This window comes from Gymnoscopelus microlampas (genome assembly GCF_963454915.1).
Source record: "Gymnoscopelus microlampas genome assembly, chromosome: 5".
In the NCBI taxonomy this organism is placed as follows: Eukaryota; Metazoa; Chordata; class Actinopteri; order Myctophiformes; family Myctophidae; genus Gymnoscopelus; species Gymnoscopelus microlampas.
This window is the reverse complement of record NC_139942.1, coordinates 38,223,960-38,246,029: the sequence shown is the minus strand read 5'-3', so window position 1 is coordinate 38,246,029 and position 22,070 is coordinate 38,223,960. Positions and strand designations below refer to the sequence as shown.

The window sequence follows — 22,070 nt, the reverse complement described above, 5'->3', positions numbered from 1 at the left end:
TCTTTTCTTTTCTTCTCTTTGAAAACAACAGAAACAAAGGGTTTTTCCACCCATTTCTTTACACCTGTAAACCTATAAAGTCAATGATGTGTTGATACTACACAACTATAAACACTATGTTTTACATTTACATTTGTTTTCTTGCTTTTCTATAATCCTGAGAACTACATTGAGGTCTGTATTGGACTCCTTGACCTGGAAAACATATTTAATTAAGGTTGGTTGTCTAGAATCCAACGTAGCACAAGTTAGACTATATATTTTATGTGGTCCATATTGAACATGCAATATGGCGGCCATGCAGGTATATGTGCAAATGCAAACAAGGATTTTTGGATTCCCCATGCTCTGAAGATTCCAAAAGTGTTATAGTTTTGCTAATCAAAAATTCGTAACAAAAGTATATTTTCTAAAATAGTCAACCTGCATTTCCATGGCCATCCCCTAGGGGGCGCTGCTGCAAGTCCCTGTGCACTATCCTTTAGGTCTCTATTGGATTCCTTGGCCCAGAAAACATAGGATTAGCATATTTAATTAACTGTCTATGTCGTCTAGAAGCCAAGGTAGCACAAATTATATATTTTATGGCGGCCATTTTGAACGTTCAATATGGCGGACATGCAGGTGTCTGTGCAAATGCAAACATAGATTTTTGGATTCCCCATGTTCTGAAGATAAAAAAAATGTATAGTTTTGCTAATCTCCACACATTTTGAACGAAAGTATATTGTTTTACATAGTGAACCTGACTACGTGTGTTCCTCATGAGTCAAGGCACATGTGTAAGCAAGTTTCACGACTTTCGGCCAAACGAGGCATGACTTATGCCTGTTTAAAGTCTGCATTTTCAAAAAATTGCTATAGCGCCCCCTTTTGGCCAATTGGAGTAAGATTGGTTTCAGTGATATTTGGAATGACCCTGTACATTCCTGCAAAGTTTCAAAGAAATGTGAGTCTGCATGTATGTTTTAGGCACAGATGAATAATTTTCATAAAACTGTAATAGTTAAAATCTATCTCCTCCTGGGATTTTTGAGCAATCTGCACGAAACGTTTACCACTTGAACTTTGGACCTCTGCCTACAAAAATTTCCAACGGATTTTCCATAAGTGAAAAAATGCAGAAGTTAGGAGCCAATGACTGTTTTTCATATAATTCAAAATGGTGGGAGATCTAAAGGTCAGAGGTCAAAAGTCAGACCACGAAAGTTGTCGGGCATGAAGAGACGCATGTGTGTATCGAAGTTTCATGGTTGTAGGTCAAACAGGGCATGAGTTGTACCTGTTCAAAGTTGGCACTTTGAATTGAGTGCTATAGCGCCACCCTTTGACGAATGAGTGTGAGAATTATTTCTTGGTAGTTTTTCATGAGCATCTACCATATGGCCGAGTTTCGTAAAAAGCGTATGCACGGTTAAGCCAGAACTGGCAAAAACAAGTATTTTTCAAACTGCTCAAAATTGCGGAAAATCTAAGGGCGGAGCTTAATGGTCAAATCGATACGTGTGTTCCTCATGAGTCAAGGCACATGTGTAAGCAAGTTTCACGACTTTCGGCCAAACGAGGCATGACTTATGCCTGTTTAAAGTCTGCCTTTTCAAAAAATTGCTATAGCGCCCCCTTTTGGCCAATTGGAGTAAGATTGGTTTCAGTGATATTTGGAATGACCCTGTACATTTCTGCAAAGTTTCAAAGAAATGTGAGTCTGCATGTATGTTTTAGGCACAGATGAATAATTTTCATAAAACTGTAATAGTTAAAATCTATCTCCTCCTGGGATTTTTGAGCAATCTGCACGAAACGTTTAGCACTTGAACCTTGGACCACTGCCTACAAAAATTTCCAACGGATTTTCCATAAGTGAAAAAATGCAGAAGTTAGGAGCCAATGACTGTTTTTCATATAATTCAAAATGGTGGGAGATCTAAAGGTCAGAGGTCAAAAGTCAGAGGGTGAAAGTTGTTCAGCATGAGGAGACGCATATGTGTATCCAAGTTTCATGGCTGTAGGTCAAACAGGGCATGAGTTGTACCTGGTCAAAGTTGGCATTTTCAATTGAGTGCTATAGCGCCACCTTTGGACGAAAGATTGTGAGAATTATTTTTTGATCGTTTTTCATTACCATCTACCATATGGCCGAGTTTCGTAAAAAGCGACAGCGCGGTTCAGCCAGAACTGCGAAAAGTGGCAGAAGAAGAAGAAGAAGAAGAAGAAGAAGAAGAAGTGACAGAATACTGCCAATAACAATACGTGTACAGAGCAGAGCTCTGTCCCCGTAACAAGGCAAGCTTGTTTGAGATTATTACGAAATGAGGACCACGGCACTGACAGGGAAACTGGTGTTCTCACTATGTGGGCTGATTATATGCGCCGTTGTGCACATTAACATAATATTAAATATTTTAAAACTAATATATATTGTTTCCAGACATGGCACCATTGTTGTTTCCGCAGAAGTTTTTTTGATCCCATCCAATAGCAAATGCTGACCTATGTTCATCGTGTCTCTACAGTTGGATGTTTGAAAAAAACAAAAACATGTATTTGTATCATCATCAGCTGGCATTCTGATTTGTGCAACTTGCCTTCTGCCTTGCAGGTCTTGGAGACAGGATCCATTTCATAACCTTCATAGCACTCGCACTTGAAGTCCCCCTTGTAGTTGATGCAGATCTGGCTGCAAGCATCTGGGTTCTCGCACTCATCAATGTCTGGAGACACCAGAGGGAAGACCACTTATCATATAGCAGCAGGGGGATGGAGAAAGGCGTCTAGATAAGACACTTAAAATCTCTACAATCTCATGGAATTAGCTGTCATTATAGAAAAAAATTACCCCTGAGTCATGAGAATTGCACATTATTGCAAATTACAATTAGCACACAATAAAATCCTAAGTGTTAAGATAAGTCAGAGAGTGTACGGGTCCATTTGGTTCCATTTGTACATTCTCTGAGTTAACTTAACACTTAGTTAAACTATCTTTTCACTTAATTTTTTTTTCAGGATGACAATTCAGTTCAAGTTCTAGAGACACAATCTCAATATATTTTAAACTATATGATCTACAGTATATGATCTCAACATGGCCATGAAAAGGCTTTCCAATAAACAGTAAACAACCATCAAAAACAAAACTAGCTCTGCATAGATAGAGGAACAGCAGCAATATTTAAGGCCAACAAAAATGAAAAATAAAAAAACAGACACGTCTTACAGACTAGCCTCCTACAGAGCCACGGAGTAAAACATAAAAAAAAGTTTTTCAAATGTATCCACATCAGTATGGACAGGGACATACAGTAGACAGTATATAAAGACAACCAAAGACAAACACACAGAGAAGAACCAACAGACAGACAGACAGACAGACAGACAGACAGACAGACAGACAGAGGCCCTTTCACCATCAGGGCGGTTGTGCCAAAAGGAGTTTCACCTTGGAATGACTTAGTCTTTTTGTCAGGAGAATAATGGTTGAATTAAATATGGATAATTTTTAATGACCAGGGCTGCAACTGCAGCGCTGGTCATTAAAAAGTCCGTTCCGCAAACTGGTCATTAAAAAGTTGCCGTTCAGAGTGACAAAAATAAAAATAAAAAGGCACAGACCCCAGGCTTTGGCACAAGTTGTGTTTCTTTGCTAAAGCATTTCACAGAATCCTTCTACAGGTGTGAAGGGATGAGGATGCTAAAGAATATTAATATGGGTATGAAGAACACTGTGAAGGTCAGGCAGTCTGTGTGTGTGTGTGTGTGTGTGTGTGTGTGTGTGTGTGTGTGTGTGTGTGTGTGTGTGTGTGTGTGTGTGTGTGTGTGTGTGTGTGGTTGGTGGGGGTATTATTTGCCGATGGCTGTAAGCGATGGCACCTTGTAGGAATCGAATCTCAGTCTCAACGGTGGCGTGCAGGTACTTTACCCCTGTGCCACCCGGATGCAACTGACACAAAAGATGTCCTTTCTCGTTTGTTTTGATGATACATGCACAAACATGGCTGCATGGCACGCACTCACACACACACACCACACACACACTTACACAAGCATTATGCATAACACTATGGGTGTGTACAGTTTATCGGTTCACTCACCGCCACATGTTTTCTTATCCAGCAGCTGGTAGCCGGTGGGACACTGGCACTCAAAGCCGATGGGTTGGTCCGTGCAGATGTGGGAACAGCCGCCGTTGTTGATCAAGCATTCATTCAACCCTGACAGAGACAGAGAGACAGAGACAGAGACAGAGACAGAGACACAGAGAGAGAGAGAGAGAGAGAGAGAGAGAGAGAGAGAGAGAGACAGAGACAGAGAGAGAGAGACAGAGAGAGAGAGACAGAGACGGAGACACAAAGAGAGATGGGGGGGGGGGGGGGGCGGGGTGAGGGGGCAAATATCAAATGATGCCACAGAAACACTCCCCTCACTGCCTTTATTTTTTTTCTTTTACTCATCTATGTATCAAACAATAATCCTATTAAAAACCACTTGAATCCTATAGAGGCAAACATTCATCAAAAATAAGCAAACATTCTGAAAAAAATAGAAGATCTATAAGTTCATAGATCAGCTATTTTCGGCAAAAAGATTTGGTGTAGAGGCAGTTGTCACTGCTGTTGTATCCTACTGTCTCACCTACCAGTGAGGAGCCCCCACCAGGAGGATGTAGAGCCTTTGTCCTACTCCTCCCGCCCAACACTCCCTGCTGACAGGTGCCGCCCCCAGCCCGCAGAAATACGTACAGTGACACACAGTGGATTCGAACCCACAACCTCCGCGGTGGTGGGCAGGCACTTTACCACTGCTCCACCCAAGCGCCTACATATTTTCTATAAAAAAATATGATTTGATATTATTAAACATACTGTAAATCAATCATATCAGTCAGTCCACATTTCCCTAAAGGAAATGCATGTATTTAATTCAGTCTGACCAGGAGCAGGAATAAAACAGTATCTCCTCCCTGAATAACTATCAAAAGCAGAGGCATGGATCCCCCTCCCCCTCCCCCAGACATATCTAACCCTGTAATAGCTTCTACGATTCCACTCTTGCCAGGCGACGTGCAAGCTAGCAACATCACAGCATCCAGTATTAAGGCCTTTTCCAATTCACTTGGATGGCTGGCAGAATTAACTGCAGGCCCAAAGAATAGAGGAAGGCTATTGTTTGGTTTAAGGTCTCCTTCCCATTTCCTGAAAGTGGTCGTTTGGGTGACAGAGAGCCCCCTGGAGAGGCAGTTGCGTGGAAGCCCACAACAGCTTTTCAGACAGCTTCCAAGGGCAGGCATGATTTAGAGGTGACATCTTGACTCTCATGGGTAAATAAATGAACATGACATTTCCCTCTACTCGTTCCCTTCTGCCCTCTCCGCTTTCTCTCTCTCTCTCTCTGATCCTCACGCCCATTTCCAGCCGTTAACGCATCGCCTGTTTCGCCTGTTTTCACCCGTAGCGAAGCCTGTTAAAAAATGAATGCTAGTGTGCCGGGCGAACTAGCACAGCCATGCTCGGTCAACACTAGAGAGCACTGATAACTATGGTACATACAGTACATTGCCTTGATTTTCCCTGACGCAAGGCTGAGGCGGTAAATGCAATCCCATTATCCTGAATCTGAAATGCTTTAGTGTACAGTCAGAGAAGGAATACATAAATGAATAGTATATACGTCTCTCTCTGTGTGTGTGTGTGTGTGTGTGTGTGTGTGTGTGTGTGTGTGTGTGTGTGTGTGTGTGTGTGTGTGTGTGTGTGTGTGTGTGTGTGTGTGTGTGTGTGTGTACGTGAATATACATATTAAGCATACCTGTATGTTTACGTATGCATCAGCGGTATGGTATGCATGCAAGCGTGTGGTGTTCTCCAGCGTGAGTGTGTCTGTGCATGTGTCAGATCGTGTGACTGCAGGTGCATTGTATGTGTGTGTGTGTGTGTGTGTGTGCGTGTGTGTGTGTCAGAGTGTGTGTTTAGCTGCGCTCGCTCAGCTCGGCGAGCATCTTGCGAGCGCAGGGTTGAGCGAGTGTGGCGATGAGCTGGTTTCTTACGACGCGCTTTTAATGAGCTGAAAACCTCTGCCGCTGATGAGAAGACCAGAGTTGAAGGAGAAAAGAAAGGAGAGAGGGAGAGAGAGGAGAAACAGAGAGAGAGAGGGGGAGAGAGAGAGAGGTTCCTGAACCCCTCTTCATTTTCTTGTCAGGCCGAGGACGAGGTCAGTCTACTCTGCAACCAGACACCACCACTCTCTCTCTCTCTCTCCATTTCCTTATCCCTCTGTTACACAGCTTCTGGGTATGACCCACTGTGGCTCGACGGTGTGTCTCTACATACAGTGGAGAAAGTGTGTGTACAGTATGTGTATATCTGTATGTGTATGTGTGTACGTGTGTGTGTGTGTGTGTGTGTGTGTGTGTGTGTGTGTGTGTGTGTGTGTGTGTGTGTGTGTGTGTGTGTGCACACGCTCCACTGGACATGCTCCACTACTCTTCCCATATCAGGTATTTAGGCAATGCAGGCAGATGCTTCCTCTCTTTCTTTCTCTCTCTCTCTCTGCTCTGTCTCTCATCACACAGTAAAACCATTAGTGTTACGTAAAGCTACAATCCGTAAGGTTTATGTCCTTTCCCAACAGAGAGAGGTAATTGCAACTGTAACACCCAGGATTTGAACCCCAGCCTCCCGCGTGGGGAACAAAACTATCTAAGAGGGAATCACTCCTTGGCCAGGAGACATGTTGGGATTACGAGCTTTGGGCAGGGCTACTTGTCAACCAGTATATATCCTACCCGTCATCAGTGTAGCCTACATTTCTCAAGAGAAGGGAGTCCACCACCAATCCCTTGCAGAGGTGCTAGCTAGTTACTGTATATTGTACATACTCTACCATACCGATTGGTTAAAATAACCTTTATTCTTTAAAATAAGTCATGGATTGCAGCTTGATTTTAACTCTGTTACTAAATTGCGTCACTCAGTGCTCCACGACAAAACTGGGTTAAATTAATAGTGCCTCTCAGCCTCTGTGTTATGGCACGCCCACCTCACTGGGCGAGGGGGACAGAACGTGTATTCGACTGCTCAGCGTTAATTAAACTCAGAACGTACAACATACTACACATACAGATGCAGGGGAGGGAAGCACTGGCGAGCTAGCCAAATGTCTGGAGGATTGAGATGACTGGAGATGCTGCAGGAGGGCTTGCCCGAGGACGACCTAGAGAGAGTGTGTAAAAAAAAAAAAAGGACCCAGATGGGCCTGAAAGGGTTGTTAATACTCCAGACAGGTATTAACAACCTTTCGCCTCTCGCTCCCCTCGCATGCACTCTCTCTGGGAGAGGTACTAAAGAGGTGAAAATTAGATGGAGAGAGAAAGAGAGAGAGGGGGAGAAGGCGAGGGAACACAGTGAAAATCCTGAGTGTTAATTCAACTCTGGGAGTGTACGAATGGAACCAAATGGACGCTTTGGGTCCATTTGGTTCCATTTGTACACTCCCATAGTTAACAATCAGGATTTTACCATGAAGAGATGGAGAGAAAGCATTAAGCAGCAGCGTGCCTTGTCCTTTGATGAGTAACAAGCAAACGCAGGCTTTCGTTTCTCTGATCAGCCGAAGCCGCCTTTAATGTCTGACAGCCTCTCCAGCCCTTTGAAATGCACATTAATAGAGGGGGCGAGGGGCGCAGTCACGTTTTATTATTGTGAACATGAGCGTGTTGCTTTCAGAGAGCTTAAATGTTTCTTGCGGTACACAATATGATCGCTCTCCCATTACGTTACAAAGCACTGTGGCAAAGTATTAGCTGTTGCGTTCAGTAAGTAATGACACAGAACACCTGAGACTAAAGTGCAGATGAACGGCCCCCATTATCGTCTATGTCCAACCCCCACACAGGCGGCGCTAGACGCGGGCCGGCGCTCGTTGCCGTGCCACCCAGCGACCCTTCATGCCGCTGTTCTATTTCCAGGAATCACCACCACTGAAATTAAGAATGTATTTATGCATCTGAGTACCCGTGGGCGAGGCAACTCTTCTGCTTCCGCAGCACATTCTCAACCTGCAGACTAGTCGAGGCACAATGGCTGCGGTGGCAGTGCGAAGGTCTTTATACGATCTGAAAATGTGGCGGCAAATATTTTGCATCAAACTGTTCATATTGTTGATACCTCAATTGCACAGGTTGGTGGTTTATTCACAGTGAAAAATCAGCCTTGTTTCACAAACACTGGAAAAATAATTCAGGTGAAATAATCACACAAACATAAAGCTCCCGGAGTGTATTTTTAGAGCTCTGACAAGAGAAAAAAACACCTGGCTTTTTTTCTACAATAGGGACCATTTGCAATCAATAAGCTTTAGTTGGGTCAAAATGAGATTTCCTCTCAACTGTTTTATAGTTCAAAGGTGATGTTTTTATTGAGTCGTTGACAGTGGCTGTATAAGACATGACTGACGGAAGCTGTGATGGAATGTGTTCTGACACACTGTTTAACCTCTGTATGACTATGTGCATGTGTATGAGTTTCATGTCCTAGACACAAGCTCCAATGGGAGGGTGATGCAATGGGAAATCAATGTCCCGTTGCAGGTGGTGCCCTAAGCAACCGCCTAGGAGGTTGCCTATGCCTGAAGTGAAAACGCCCTTGGGGGCATACTGTACCTCTACCCCAAACTAGCTTATCAATTTTGTTTGTATAAATTATTTTCCAGGATTTTTTTTTTATTTTCCAGGACATGGACATGACTTTTCTGGTCTGGAAAACTGCATGCTTTGAACACTGGAATGTGTAACTTTTAATACTTTGTAAAGTATCTCTGTCTGTGTGTGTGTGTGTGTGTGTGTGTGTGTGTGTGTGTGTGTGTGTGTGTGTGTGTGTGTCTTCTCACCACACTCTTTCTTGGGTTCATCCGAGCGGTCCTTGCAGTCTTTGTTGGAGTCACAAACCTTGGCACTGTCAATGCACTCTCCATTCTTACACAAAAACTTCCGGGGTCCCTCACATTTGGTGGCTGTTATTAAAAATAAAAAGAAGGAACATTTTGAATATAGATATGTGTTAAAACTACAGTAGCATTTAGTTTCTTATTGTTGATCTTCTAATGAAAATCTACAACATCTTGCAGCCTTTAAGTCCAGGAAAAGACTGCATTTAAGCTACAGCATGTCACAATATGTCAATATCTTGTCAAAATAGACATTATATCAATACTGTATATTGCACAACTCTACAATAAACTCCTGTGACTCATAGCCACAAAAGCTGAGTGTACAGTACACTTCAACTCCCGTCATTTGAAAAGGAATAAAGGGGCAAAAGTATTAAGGTAGAGTCCCCTTTGATGTGTGGGTTAAAGTCCAATCTGCTATAACACTCATGCAATGCTGTAAAGTAAAAGTAATGTAAAGCCACAAATACAACTGCCTTAATAATGAAGAGTTTATTTAGAGTTTATAAGATTTATTCCTTCTATTATGCTGTATATCTGTATAGACTGATAGGTTGCGAAGGCAGAGCAAAGACATGAATAAAGACTAATAATAGAAAATAGAAATGAGGAGAAAAACTAGGCAGAAAGATGAATGCTTCTATATAATAGTCAAGACACATTTAGACAGACAGACAGACAGACAGAGAGGGAAAGCGAGATAGGAGAGTACATTCCGATGGACAGACATACAGTACAGAGACAGACCGATGGACAGGTGAACCCACCGTTGACGCAGCCAGCCTCGTCACTGTGGTCAACACAGTCATGCACCTTGTTGCACTGCTTGGTACCGTGAATACATGAACCGTCACCGCACTGGAATTCATCCGGACGACACGTTAGTAGGGCTGTTTGCACACACACACACACACACACACACACACACACACACACACACACACACACACACACACACACACACACACACACACACACACACACACACACACACACACACACACACACACACACACACAGAAGGTGGACTTTACAAAAAAAGAAAAAAGTCACCTTAACAAGTATAACATGTGAAAACTTTCGAGGTCACGCCTGTGACAACATTTTCGTTTCACTGCGCACGCGTTCAGGCACCATAATAAGACCAATCAATCCACCACGGGAGCGGGGGCGGCCTAGAGCATAGGCAGTTAACCTGTGGGCCTGTGATGAATGATTTTCAATATCCTAACCCCAAGATGGAGGCCGCATGGAGCCGTCCGCCCCTCCGTTCGCATTAATATCCCAGTCACAGGCAAGCTTTTCATCAATGGGCCCCCACATGCTTATGAAACTCCCCTTCAAAACCACACTAAAAAGCAATATATATGGAGCGGCGGAGATATGATTTAGTGTTATCAGGAGACGAGCAGGACAGAGGAAGTGGAATGGGGCTTCAGACGCGAACACGCACACACACGCGTGTGTGAGCGCGCGCACGCACGCGTGTGTGAGCGCGTGCACGCACGCACGCACGCACGCACGCACACACACACACACACACACACACACACACACACACACACACACACACACACACACACACACACACACACACACACACACACACACACACACACACACACACACACACACACAGAGTGATTATCTATCTCCCTAGCAGAGCCTTGTCCTTCATCTTGGATATCAATCTGAGAGCGGCAGATGTAATTAGGCCAATGAGCTAGTGCTCTGTACAGCGAGACAACAGAGTTACATGGACCGAATCTAGCAAAGTAATATGAATGTTATTGTGAGGTTATAGTCAGGATGAAGAGTGTTCTGCAGGTCTGAACAGTTTTTCGCTAATGACCACAAAAACAAAACAGAAGCTGCACCCTACACTCACCCACGCTGTCAGAGCCGTTCCTCTTGAGCCAAGACTCCCCTATTATTCAAGGGCTTTTAAATGCGCTCTCAAGGACAAGCAAAGGGTTGCCGAGCAACCTCTGGACAAATGCTGCCTCGAGTTGCCTACAATCCCTCGTTGGCCGGCAGAGAATTGGCTGAGGATCGCAACAATCAATCGGCCAGTAACTGGCGTTTATGACACCGTGGAGGCAGTGGGGTGAGTTTGATGTGTGTGCCGCACATCTCGATAATGAATAGAGGGGACTATCACACTCCAGGCTTTGCGAGCCACATGCGCCCGAGGGCTTGCGCCTTTGCGCTGCAGACTAATAGGAACGGCTGTTTTATCGCACGCCCACAATCTTCTAAAGGGGTGTTTATCAGCAGAAACAAACTGAGTCCCACCCCAACGCCTGGCGGCGAGGAAATGCTGTAAGTGACACAGCCCAGCAGAGGTGGAGGGGGATGTTGTTTGCCGTTTCGGTCTCTGGTCCCCTGACGAGGAGACACATTGTCAGAGCGTGCATACAGACATGCTCTAAAATGAAACTGATCTCCAACGTAATGACTTCTGCGTTTGCTGTTTGTGTGACAGAATTTGATAACATTTGTCTGTGGCGCCTCTGTGGGGCAGGTATGTTTAACAGCTGTGAAATATTCAAGCGCACTCTCATTTACGGGCTGTCGGGCAGAAAACTTGGATTCTTTATAAATGCCCTATTTTATACTTTGCCGTATGACAGTATTATTTAAATGTACAAAATTCTTTGAATCGCAACACATTGTGACCTTGTAGAACTGCTATTTTCGCTTTTTTTTTTAAATGTAATCAATGAAAAGTATTAACAAGAGCTTGAGTCTAAATAATAACTACAAGAGATCCACTGGAACACAGGTTCTTTTTTCTATTTCCTAAAGTAACGGTTTTGGACAAACAAGGTTTCTGCCCAACAGCGACAATATAGGACCTACTACCGGGATTATACTAGCCAGGCAGCCATTTCAGAGGGAGGACTGTCTCTCTGCTGGACGTAAATTATTGAAGGAACATCGCCCTGCTAGCGTTTGATTTTAACGTGATAGACAATTAAGAGATACCTGCCAAAGTGATTGAAATATACAACAAAATGCACATGCGTGCGTGCGAGAGAGAGAGAATAAAAGTGTGTGGAAAAGTGCCGGAGGCATTCATACTCCAACAAAGCGTCGGGAGGCGGCTTTTGAACGGGCAAGCTCTCAGCTGTCATCTCCATGGTAAAGAGCTGTGTTGATGTTAAGGAAAAGACGGACACTTTCTTTGAAACGTCAGGGCAACGACAGAACGCTCGGTTCAGCGGAAAACTACTTCTGACAGGTACAAGACACTGTCGGACAACACATGGTTTTGTCGTTTTCACAGCCGAAAACATCGACAGACACTTGTCTTAAGGCGGCTGTGCACCGGCGCAGACAAGGTCGCCTGCCAACGGCACTCGGTTTTGCCGGTGGCTAAGGTTTAAAGATTAACTACTGTATAAGAACATACAGCATAACAGCCATCAGTCAAACTCACGGCAGTCAGCCTCGTCCGACTTGTCCTTGCAGTCAGGGTCGCCGTCACACTTCCAGGTCAGTCGAACACATTCGCCATTGGCACAGCGGAACTCCTCCGAGGTGCAGTTGGCCCGGCGGGGGGGCGGGTACGGGACTCCATCGCCACCGCATCGGTCCAGCCCCTCGTCCGAGCCATCGGAGCAGTCGGGGTCCCCGTCACAGCTCCACATGAGGGGCACACACTCTGAGGTGTTGCAGCGGAAGTGGTTGGGCCCACAGGTCGCCGGGGAGGAGCACTTGAGCTCGTCGCTGCCGTCGCCGCAGTCGTCATCGCCATCGCACAAGTAGACGGAGGCCAGGCACTTTCGGTTGGCACACATGAACTCCCCGCTGGGGCACGCCTTGGCATCTGGAGAGAGGGAGGGATGGAGCGAATGAAGGAGGGAGGGATGGAAGGAAGGAAGGAGCACAGAGAGAGAAACAAACAGAATAACTCCAGTGACCTAGAAAAAAAACCTAAACAATCTTCCCAATGCTGAATAATTATGAATGAGTCTTACTGATGCCAAGATTCAATCTCTGGCTGAAATCATTATACTAATCCACCGATAAATCTCAAAATGAGTTCTAGTGTTTGTTTGTTTGTTTGCCAAAAAATAAATAAACAGGACTGTCTTTGATCCCATGTTGAGATCCAGTGCTCTATAACAAGTAGAGGCCTGGTTGCCCATTTCTTACAGCCATCTGAGCGCTATTACACAGATTTTCTTTTTCTTTTCTTTTGAAAAAAATAAAAGAATTACCTGCAGTTTATAATAGCATTCAGTACCAGATCTAACAACTACTAGATTGGTTCCATATGTTTAGACCAGATAGAGGAATATGATTGCCATTGAGGTCATTCAAGCTGAAAATCAACAAATGATACGTAGCCTGCGAGGTTAGTTCAGGCAGTATACACTCGAGAGGTTACACACATACTCATTACTATGTGGCTGTATACAGTGTCATGCAAGACCCATACGTCATAAACTGACGTGGCAATCAGCTGACCAATTGGGTGGGTTATTTAAGCTCACCTAAATCTGCGTTCCTTCCGCTTTGTGTGTTCTGGTTTGTTGTTATGTGGCTGTTTGCTCCCACCGAACCCCAGCACCACCAGTGGGCTCTGCTATTGATTCTGTTCAGTATCGTTGATACTGGTACCACACAGAGCGAGGAAAGACCACGATGGAGGGTTGATACTGGCTATCACCTGAATATGCTTCCCGGTACAGAGAGATAATCTCCCCCTAAACACATCACTATCTAGGTATTTCTGTTTCTCTAAACATTCGTTTTCCTTCTCCTCCTGCAGTTGAGTAACAACAGGAGGACTGTGAGAGGCTCAGGGTTTCTGCTAGTTATGGCAAGTTAAGACTTTTCAATGCCACTCAGAATTACATTTAACCACTTGAACCCTAGCATCCATATTCCGGTGGGGAGATTTGGGGGAAATGGCTGATCTACAAGCTCACAGCGCTACGCGTTGCAACACATATTGAGCTTGTAGATCAGCCTTTTTTTTTCTGAGAAAAGAAGACATTTACCGTAGAGATTATAAATTCACAAAAATAACAGCTGTTGTCCACAGATTTAAATAGTGTTTAAAGCTGCACTAAGTAACGTTCCTGTTCTACCCCGGATTTGAACCCGGTCTCCTGCGCAAGTGCTGAAAGTGCTGAAGTGCTTTTTACCATTGAGCAATTAGAGCCTGCCTGCTTGCTCAGGGAATAAATTGAATCGTGTCAGATCCTGTGTCTAGTTGAGGCATGACCTTTGACAATATCTAAATGTTTTTTTTCCCACGATTTTGTAACCCATTTTTTTACCCAGTGCCAATTGCCTATGTAATCCTGGGCGCTACTCTCCCTCTGCCAGCATAGGGAGAGCCCAGAACTGAGCTCATGCCTCCTTCAATGCATGAGGAGCTAGCAGGCCGCTTCTTATCACCTGACAGGGGGGAGTTTCCCCGGTTGGACGTAGCACGTGGAAGGGACCCGTTATTCCAACCAGTTCCTTTCCCCTCCATCAGGCGCCCCGGCTGACCAGGGGGAGGCAGTATAGAGACCAGGATTACTGCACGTTTTTTGTGTGGGTACCTACCTTAGGGGACACAGGGAGAACATGCAAACTCCACACAGAAAGGCCCTTTCGCCAACCCCACCTAGGGTATGGGCACTGAGGAGAGACACACACCCAGCAGTGCCCACAGCGTCCCCGGCAGGAATCGAACCCAGGACCTTCTAGCTGAGAGGCGACAGCACTACCGACTGCGCCACAATGCCCCGATAAATTGAATCTTGACCTTCAAAATTCGTGGTCATGTCTAGACACCTATACACAGGAACTAAATGTCTCAACAGAAGAGCAGGGACACCAAATACAACCGCCGGCAATTGTAGAAGTTATATTATGTCAACAAACTCTACCATACAGATTGGGCAAAAGTAGGCATTTTTAAGACCATTGAAGCATGAATTGAAGACTTTAAAAGTATTTTTTAAGGATCTGCGGAAACCCTGCAGGCTATCCGTATGACAGCTCAAGTGGCACTTCAACCGCTGTGCACTTCAGGGAAATGATACAATGTGCTCTTGACCACATGGTTCACCTTACCTTTATGAATATTTAAACTGGGTGGAAACTGAGAGCACTACATCACTTTCACGCCATTTAATCCTTTCAAGGGATCCACACTCTGGTGGTTGAGCAGATGTAAACAAGATGTAAATCCCAGTCTCTGTCACACCCAGAGACTATTTTGTATTACCATACTTGCGAGGACATCAACATTTTAGGACAGCGATTTTGTGAATGAAATGAAAAATGTATTTTTAACCCCAACCCTAAAGCCGACAATCTGTAATATACTAGCTCACAAGCTCTTGTATCTTTCTACAAGCCTTCTCTCTACTATCTACCCATCTTTCGTTTATACTCCACTTGAATAGCAGCCAGTCGGCAAGCAGCCGGCCTCACTGTGCATAAAAGTCAGTGCTGGGTTAGACACCAGCGCTTTTATATTCATACAATTCATGCAAACCGCAGGGGCGCTCAGCCTCCACACCGCTGCCCTTGTCTTTAGCATCTCAGGGCCAACAACGGGGGGGGGGGGGGGGGGGGGGGGGGGGGGGGTGCCGTTTTAGATGTTTACACGCTGAATCAGCACACATAAATGGGCAAGCGGATCGGTAATGACCTGCGAAAGCCTCGCTCCCAAAAGCCAGCTTCTCAGGAACAAGAAGAAAAACTAGTGTACTTTCGACGTTTCATAATGAATGTTGAGTGGTTTGAGTGTGTGCTGCTGAGCTCATGAAATATTTTCTTGACATATATAGGACACAATGTACTGCAGCCTGTCAATGACAGCAAAAAAGAACGTGTGCGTGAGGATCAAAGAAAGCACGCAAGCAGCCAAAGGGGAATCCAGAAGTACGGCAAAATATCTAATTAATATCACCACACGTTGAGCTTAACTGGGTGAACACTTCCCCAGCTAGTGAATGTCAGAACAGATTGTCGTGATTATCATCCTACTTAATTGTAGCATATGTTTAATTCGCCATACCTTTTTTTTCCCCCCATTACACGCAGCAGTGCTTAATGAATTCATTCATTCCAGTGGGGTAGAGTAGACAAGACTTATCACATAACCACAGTATTTACAGTTCTAACGCAAAAAAAACTATTATTTTACATTCAGCTCGGCTAAAGGCTAAAATATCTTCATCAATATTAACCAAGTTCCATCTGAACATGCCGTTCTATTATGACATCCCGCTCCATGCCATGCTCGTAGCCTCACTCTATACTAATATGGCGCTAAATTATTAAGGAGATCCAACAAACATGCGTATGCGTATTATCACACAAGGGTAAGGCCATTAGTAAAACACATGAGTGCTTATAGGCTAAGACTTGTCTGTCATTCGCAGTTCTGGGTAAATGAATTTAAAAAGACTTGGGAGCAAGGTTTGGCTCCGTGCCCGCAGGCTGCATGTGCATCATGTTAAACACATCCGTTATGGTTTTGAGATGCTGACTCAATTGCAGTGGGAATAAACATTTTACGTAGGGAACTGTAATTGAAACATTTTCCATCTAGGCTGTTAGGGCACGAGTTGAATGATATTGTGGTGTGCGTGGTGCGTATGGCCTAGATGATGCAATATGGCATGCAGTGTGTAAGGAAGGCAAGTCCTACTGTTAGTATGCATACAGTACATGCCTATATTGTAGTTTAACATTTAATATGCATTCCCATCCGCATATGGAATTGAAAAGTCAAACTCTTTAGCAGCGCAGCAGCTGCAAAGTTGCGATACAGTTGCTCCCTCTATATCTGTTCGAAATTTCCTGGAAACCCCTGTTGTGCTAGTGAGGGTATTGGGTAGGAGCAAAGTATCTATAAGGGAAAAGGCAAAAATGCAACATTCAGCCAGTAAAAAGATTCCTGTCTGAACAATTATTGAAAAATAAAACAGTTAAATAGCTCTATATTCGCATAGTAATCATTGCGATAGAGTGTTTGTTCAGTAACAGGGGTCTCCCTGTCTCTTCAGCTCTTTAGTAAACAAAATATACATTTTCAGGTTGGGAAGTTATGAAAGAAACAAAGAAAAAAAATAGCAGACAAAATTGGAACTGGATCAGAAGCGAATTATCTTTGCGGGGTTCTCTCTCCTGATTGGATGAAACCAATCTAAAAAGTTTATAAAACATCTGGAGATGGGGAGACTCCCGTTACTGAACAAACACTCAATAGCAATGATTACTATTGGGAGCCATAAAAATCACTATATTATTTCAGACTCCAATGAGATATATTTTAATGAACAATATGAATTTTCATTATATTTTTCAAAAGTGCTAAGGAACAGAATCCTATCCATTTTTTATTTAATTTAAGAAAGATGGTTAAAAAGACAATCGAGGATAGATAAATAAAAAAAATTAAAAGATAATTTTAAAAAACTCAAAGTCAAAGGCTTATTTCCACTGTGGTTCCCTATATCCATCTCTGCGATGATTCCTTTTAACCTGTGTTATTCACATATCTGATTTCAGCAAGCAAATAAATATAAAACATAATACATACAGAATGATCTAAACACAGAAGTAACCACTTAACCCCTATATACTTAATTGACCGGGGTCCCCCAGGGCTCTATGCTATGACCGCTAGTAACACCAAAAACTACACCAAATCTCTTTGCCGATCTGAAGAGATCTAAACAATTTTGACAATTTATATGTTAAAGATTATACAGTAGGTAAAGAAGTTGCAGGTATTGCATCACCATGGCCAGTCATCCAATCAGGAGCTAGCAGTGTGACCCAATTGAATTCACTCTCCCCGACTGGAGAGAAGTCACTTTGATAATAGTAGATGGTTGCCCGCGGCAACCACTGTTTCACAGAGAGAGGAGAGTGGACTGGTCTCTCTACTCATATTAGACTTACTAAGGTTATGGCTACGGTACATTCATGTGTGTGTGTGTGTGTGTCTCTGTGTCTGTCTGTGTGTGCGTGCGCGCGCGTGTGTGTGTGTGTGTGTGTGTGTGTGTGTGAGACAGAGAGAGGAGAGAGAGCAAGTGTGCGAGCGAGCGAGCGTGCGTGTGTGAGACAGAGAGAGGAGAGAGAGCAAGTGTGCGTGCGTGCGTGCCTGCGACCGCACGTGCGTGCGTAGTGACTCGGAATAAACTAATGAAAGAGATAAAAGAGCGAGCCAGAGAAAAAGCGAGTCGAGGGGGGAGAAAGAGGCATGAGAGTACGAAGACTAGAGAGATAAAAGAAAGGTAGTGGTCCACAGTATGTGTGTTTGAGGGGCAGAGAGAGGGAAGAGAAGAGAGAGACAGAGAGCATGTCCAAAAGCAATTTCTTTGAGCCTTTTGCACACGCACCTGTACTCACACATACACACACAAAACAATAACACCTTGCATGTCAATCAGTGACCCTTTGTCTGTAGTTAAACAACACAGTGGTTTTTCTCAAAGATATTCATAGATACTGAGACTCAGATCCATAGTCTTGTCACGCACGTACAGGCGCCCACACACACACACACACCAGACCCCCGCCTCCACAAACAGATGGAGACAGACCAACTAAAGACCTACACACACACACACACACACACACACACACACACACACACACACACACACACACACACACACACACACACACACACACACACACACACACACACACACACACACACACACACACACACACACACACACCAGACCCCCGCCTCCACAAACAGATGGAGACAGACCCACTAAAGACCTACACACACACACATACACACACACACACACACACACACATATGAGACATTGTGAGTCAGGCGGTTAGAAAGTTGCAGTGGCTGACCTTTCAACAAAGCAAAGAGAGACATAATGAACGAGAAGCAACTCTCTCTCTCTCCCTCTGCCACTGAGTGAAATGATAAGAATGGAGAGAGCAGATAATGTATGACAAGGGATGGGGGCAGTGGTGGAAAAAGTACTCAAATGTTTTACTTAAGTAAAAGTATCAATACTGCAATATAGAAATACTCTGTTACAGGCAAAAGTCCAGAGTTCCAAATTTACTTGAGTAAAAGTACAAAAGTATTGGCATCAAAATGTACTTAAAAGTTTGTATTTTCAAATAGCCTAGGTATAAAATAGGGCTAAAGTGGTTAATGTATCTGTTATAATGTCATCATTTATATCTGCAAAGTAACTAGTAACTGACGTTTTCAAATAATTGTAGTGGAGTAAAAGTACAATATTTGGATCCGAGAAGTAGTGGAGTAGAAGTAAAAGTACTGGAAATTGGAAATACTCAAGTAAAGTACAAAAACCTCAAAATTGTACTTAAGGTCATGTACTCAGTTACTTTCCACCACTGGAGAGAGCAGATAATGTATGACAAGGGATGGGGGGTGAGGAGGGTGGTTTTTGGTTATTACCTTAACTCTGATATCATTATTGACATACAGTAGGAAGCAAGCCGCCGTCCCAGGGCCACGGGCGAGGGGGGAAGGAAGGAGATAGAGTGAATGCTGAACGCTGAATCGATGCAGCGTTCAGCATCGTTTTTTTCTTCACTCAATGTTCACGAGTCGGTATAAAAAAATCGCCATAATTAGGCTAAAAGGAAACAGTGTGTGCTTGTAAGATAGAAAGCTGCAATGCCAATATGTTGATTAGAATGAAACGGGAAAGGATTACGCCCCGCGGGTGGTTGACGAAATATTTATTCCAAAGGCCTTCTAGTTTGGGGAGGTTGCGGTATCTGCCAGCACAGTGTCACTGGAAGGAAAGTAGCTTTCAACAGACATCGAAAATACAGCACTCTGGAATCTTTGTATGGCTGATTTGATTAACCGTAACTTTAAATATGCATTACATTAGTATGGCAGACAACAAAGTTGCTGTTGTGCATCTTCGAGATAACACGATAAGAGAAGTCTCTTCATGCAATATACATAAACACATACACATAATGGCTCCGGCGTAGTTTGGCAATTACATTACATGTGCACAAACCTGCACGTGGGCACACACACAGACACAAAATCATGCTACAACATAGCACTTCCTCTGCTTTGCAACAGATCCCAGCAGACACACATCCTCCAGAGAGTTAGCCTATGAGTAAATGCACATTAATCTCTGCCTCACTGGGACTTCCTACGCCCTGCTAATCTTTCTTTAGGGGCCTCTAGTAGCTACAACTTCATGTAAATCAGGTGGAGTTTGCTGGATTCCACCTAATGCATAATTCAGCACGAGGATGACTCAATTAGCAAGATGGCTTTATGCAAGATTTACTTTCCTAAGTCCATGGTGGCTAATGTACTAATTTCTGCTAATGGCTTGGTGTACGGGACTAGACTGACTATGTCAGTGTCAGGAGTGTAGCCCATCCACTCTTTTACCAGGAGTGGTCTTTGCCTGGGGTCCCAAAGTTGAATAAAAAAAATAAATCAGTGAGGTTGAGACTATACTATACTTCCACTTAAGTTCAGCCTTTATGAGGGCTGCATGTATTACAAAACCCCCCAAAGAATTAAAAATAAATGACCTACAGGACTCGTAGAGGTTCTACCTGTCCTCAACAAGGGCACATTTATGCAAGCTGTGTCGCCATTTGTGTTGTTTTTATTACACAGCCGTGTGTGTTCTCAAAGTGGGGTCGGGAGACCCCCAGGGGTCCTTGAAGGCGTTCCAGTGGGTCTTTAAACACTTTAAAGCACTTAGAACCACTGTGCTAGAGGAATGAGTTCCACTAAGTATAGGCAATAACACAGGAGGTATTTGAAAGCGACAGATACTTCAATGTACTTTCAACTGCCTGATAACTTTGAGCGGACATTATTATGCCTCGTCCTGGTGCAATATATCCCCACCCATCTGGTGGGGAGATTTGCATAATATATGCATATATACCTATTGACCTGGGTCTGGATGTCACGCAGAATGTTACTTTGTGTCTGACGTTAGCCTACTGAGAAGTATCCAGCTTAACATCAATGTGTCACTGTAAAGGTTGAAATAAATACAGTAATAAAAACACTACTGTTAGCCATAAAACACTGATGGGAGTTACTGTAGAACTGTAGAATCTGAACGCTGCCATGGTGACATTCTGTGTTTAAACAGGAAGGAGTTCCGTTCATATTTAACACATTGATTGCCAAGATCGCATTGATGCGTTCTTTCAAATGCATCACTTGATGGCCAAGATCGCATTGATGCATTCTTTCATTTTTTTTGGAAGATTCCACAAGGGGCGACCTAACACAGCTTTGGAATGATAGATCGTCACTCAGAGAAGTAGAATATGGATGTGACGTTGTTCCAAAAAACAGGAAGCCATCCGCTTCCAGTTTGGGATTTTCAGAAAAACAGCTGTAACTCAGTTTCTTTTTTTTGCATTGAAAAACCACTAGTTTTCAGCGGGCCAAAGCCCCAAAATGGCAGATTGCGGTTGGAACGTTGTCGTTCCTATGGATCCACAGATCCCTCCGCTAACCCACGGGGACTATTTTGTTTGTGTTTTTGGGACACAATGTCGGTTCCACGGCGTTTCAAATATCATCAGATTGAGGTAATTAGACGCTGGCAAGGGGATAGAAAACTATGTTTAATATCTTGGCAATCAATGTGTTAATGGCTGATTGGAAGATTAAAGCCTAGTTTATACTGTTTAAGTTTAAGACAAGCTATGGCTCATAGCTCTCTGTGCATTTATACTCAATCCTGTACATCGGCTCACCTGTGAGACATTAACCATATGAGCCCTCGGATTCCTATTGTAGGCATGTCATAATAGGCGGACATTGAACAAAAATAGATAACATTCTGCAAAAATAGGCAAACATTCTGCAAAACTATGCCAAAAATTGGCGGCGAAAATAGGTTCACATTCAGAAAAAACAGGCTAACATTTGGCAAAAATAGCGGATGTACAAGCTCACGATGCCGCACATTGCGATGTGTTGTGAGCTTGCAGATCACAATTGCCTTTGACATACAACAAGGTATACAGTATATACGGTTTAAGTGGTTAAACAGCTGTACGACCAAGTATATAGGGTTTAAATGACGTAGCATGAGCCGCTAGAAATTTTAGGAGGTATGAGCCAAGTGGCTCACAGCCTGCAA

The 22,070-nt window shown here is 43.7% G+C and overlaps 1 protein-coding gene across 1 annotated transcript in view; it reads right to left on the bottom strand.

Annotated features, from left to right (window-relative positions):
- The window catches only part of LOC311044664 (low-density lipoprotein receptor-related protein 8-like), a gene marked incomplete at its 3' end in the record, with an annotated part of 99,405 nt that overhangs the window by 32,810 nt on the left and 44,525 nt on the right, over nucleotides 1-22,070 (bottom strand). Inside the window, exons 5-9 of the mRNA XM_084056375.1 lie at nucleotides 12,383-12,772; nucleotides 9,708-9,830; nucleotides 8,881-9,003; nucleotides 4,092-4,211; nucleotides 2,586-2,711 (exon numbers count right to left, since the gene is read on the bottom strand). Coding sequence (XP_083912501.1) covers nucleotides 2,586-2,711; nucleotides 4,092-4,211; nucleotides 8,881-9,003; nucleotides 9,708-9,830; nucleotides 12,383-12,772 — 882 coding nt within the window. The remainder of the gene's footprint in view (nucleotides 1-2,585; nucleotides 2,712-4,091; nucleotides 4,212-8,880; nucleotides 9,004-9,707; nucleotides 9,831-12,382; nucleotides 12,773-22,070) is intronic.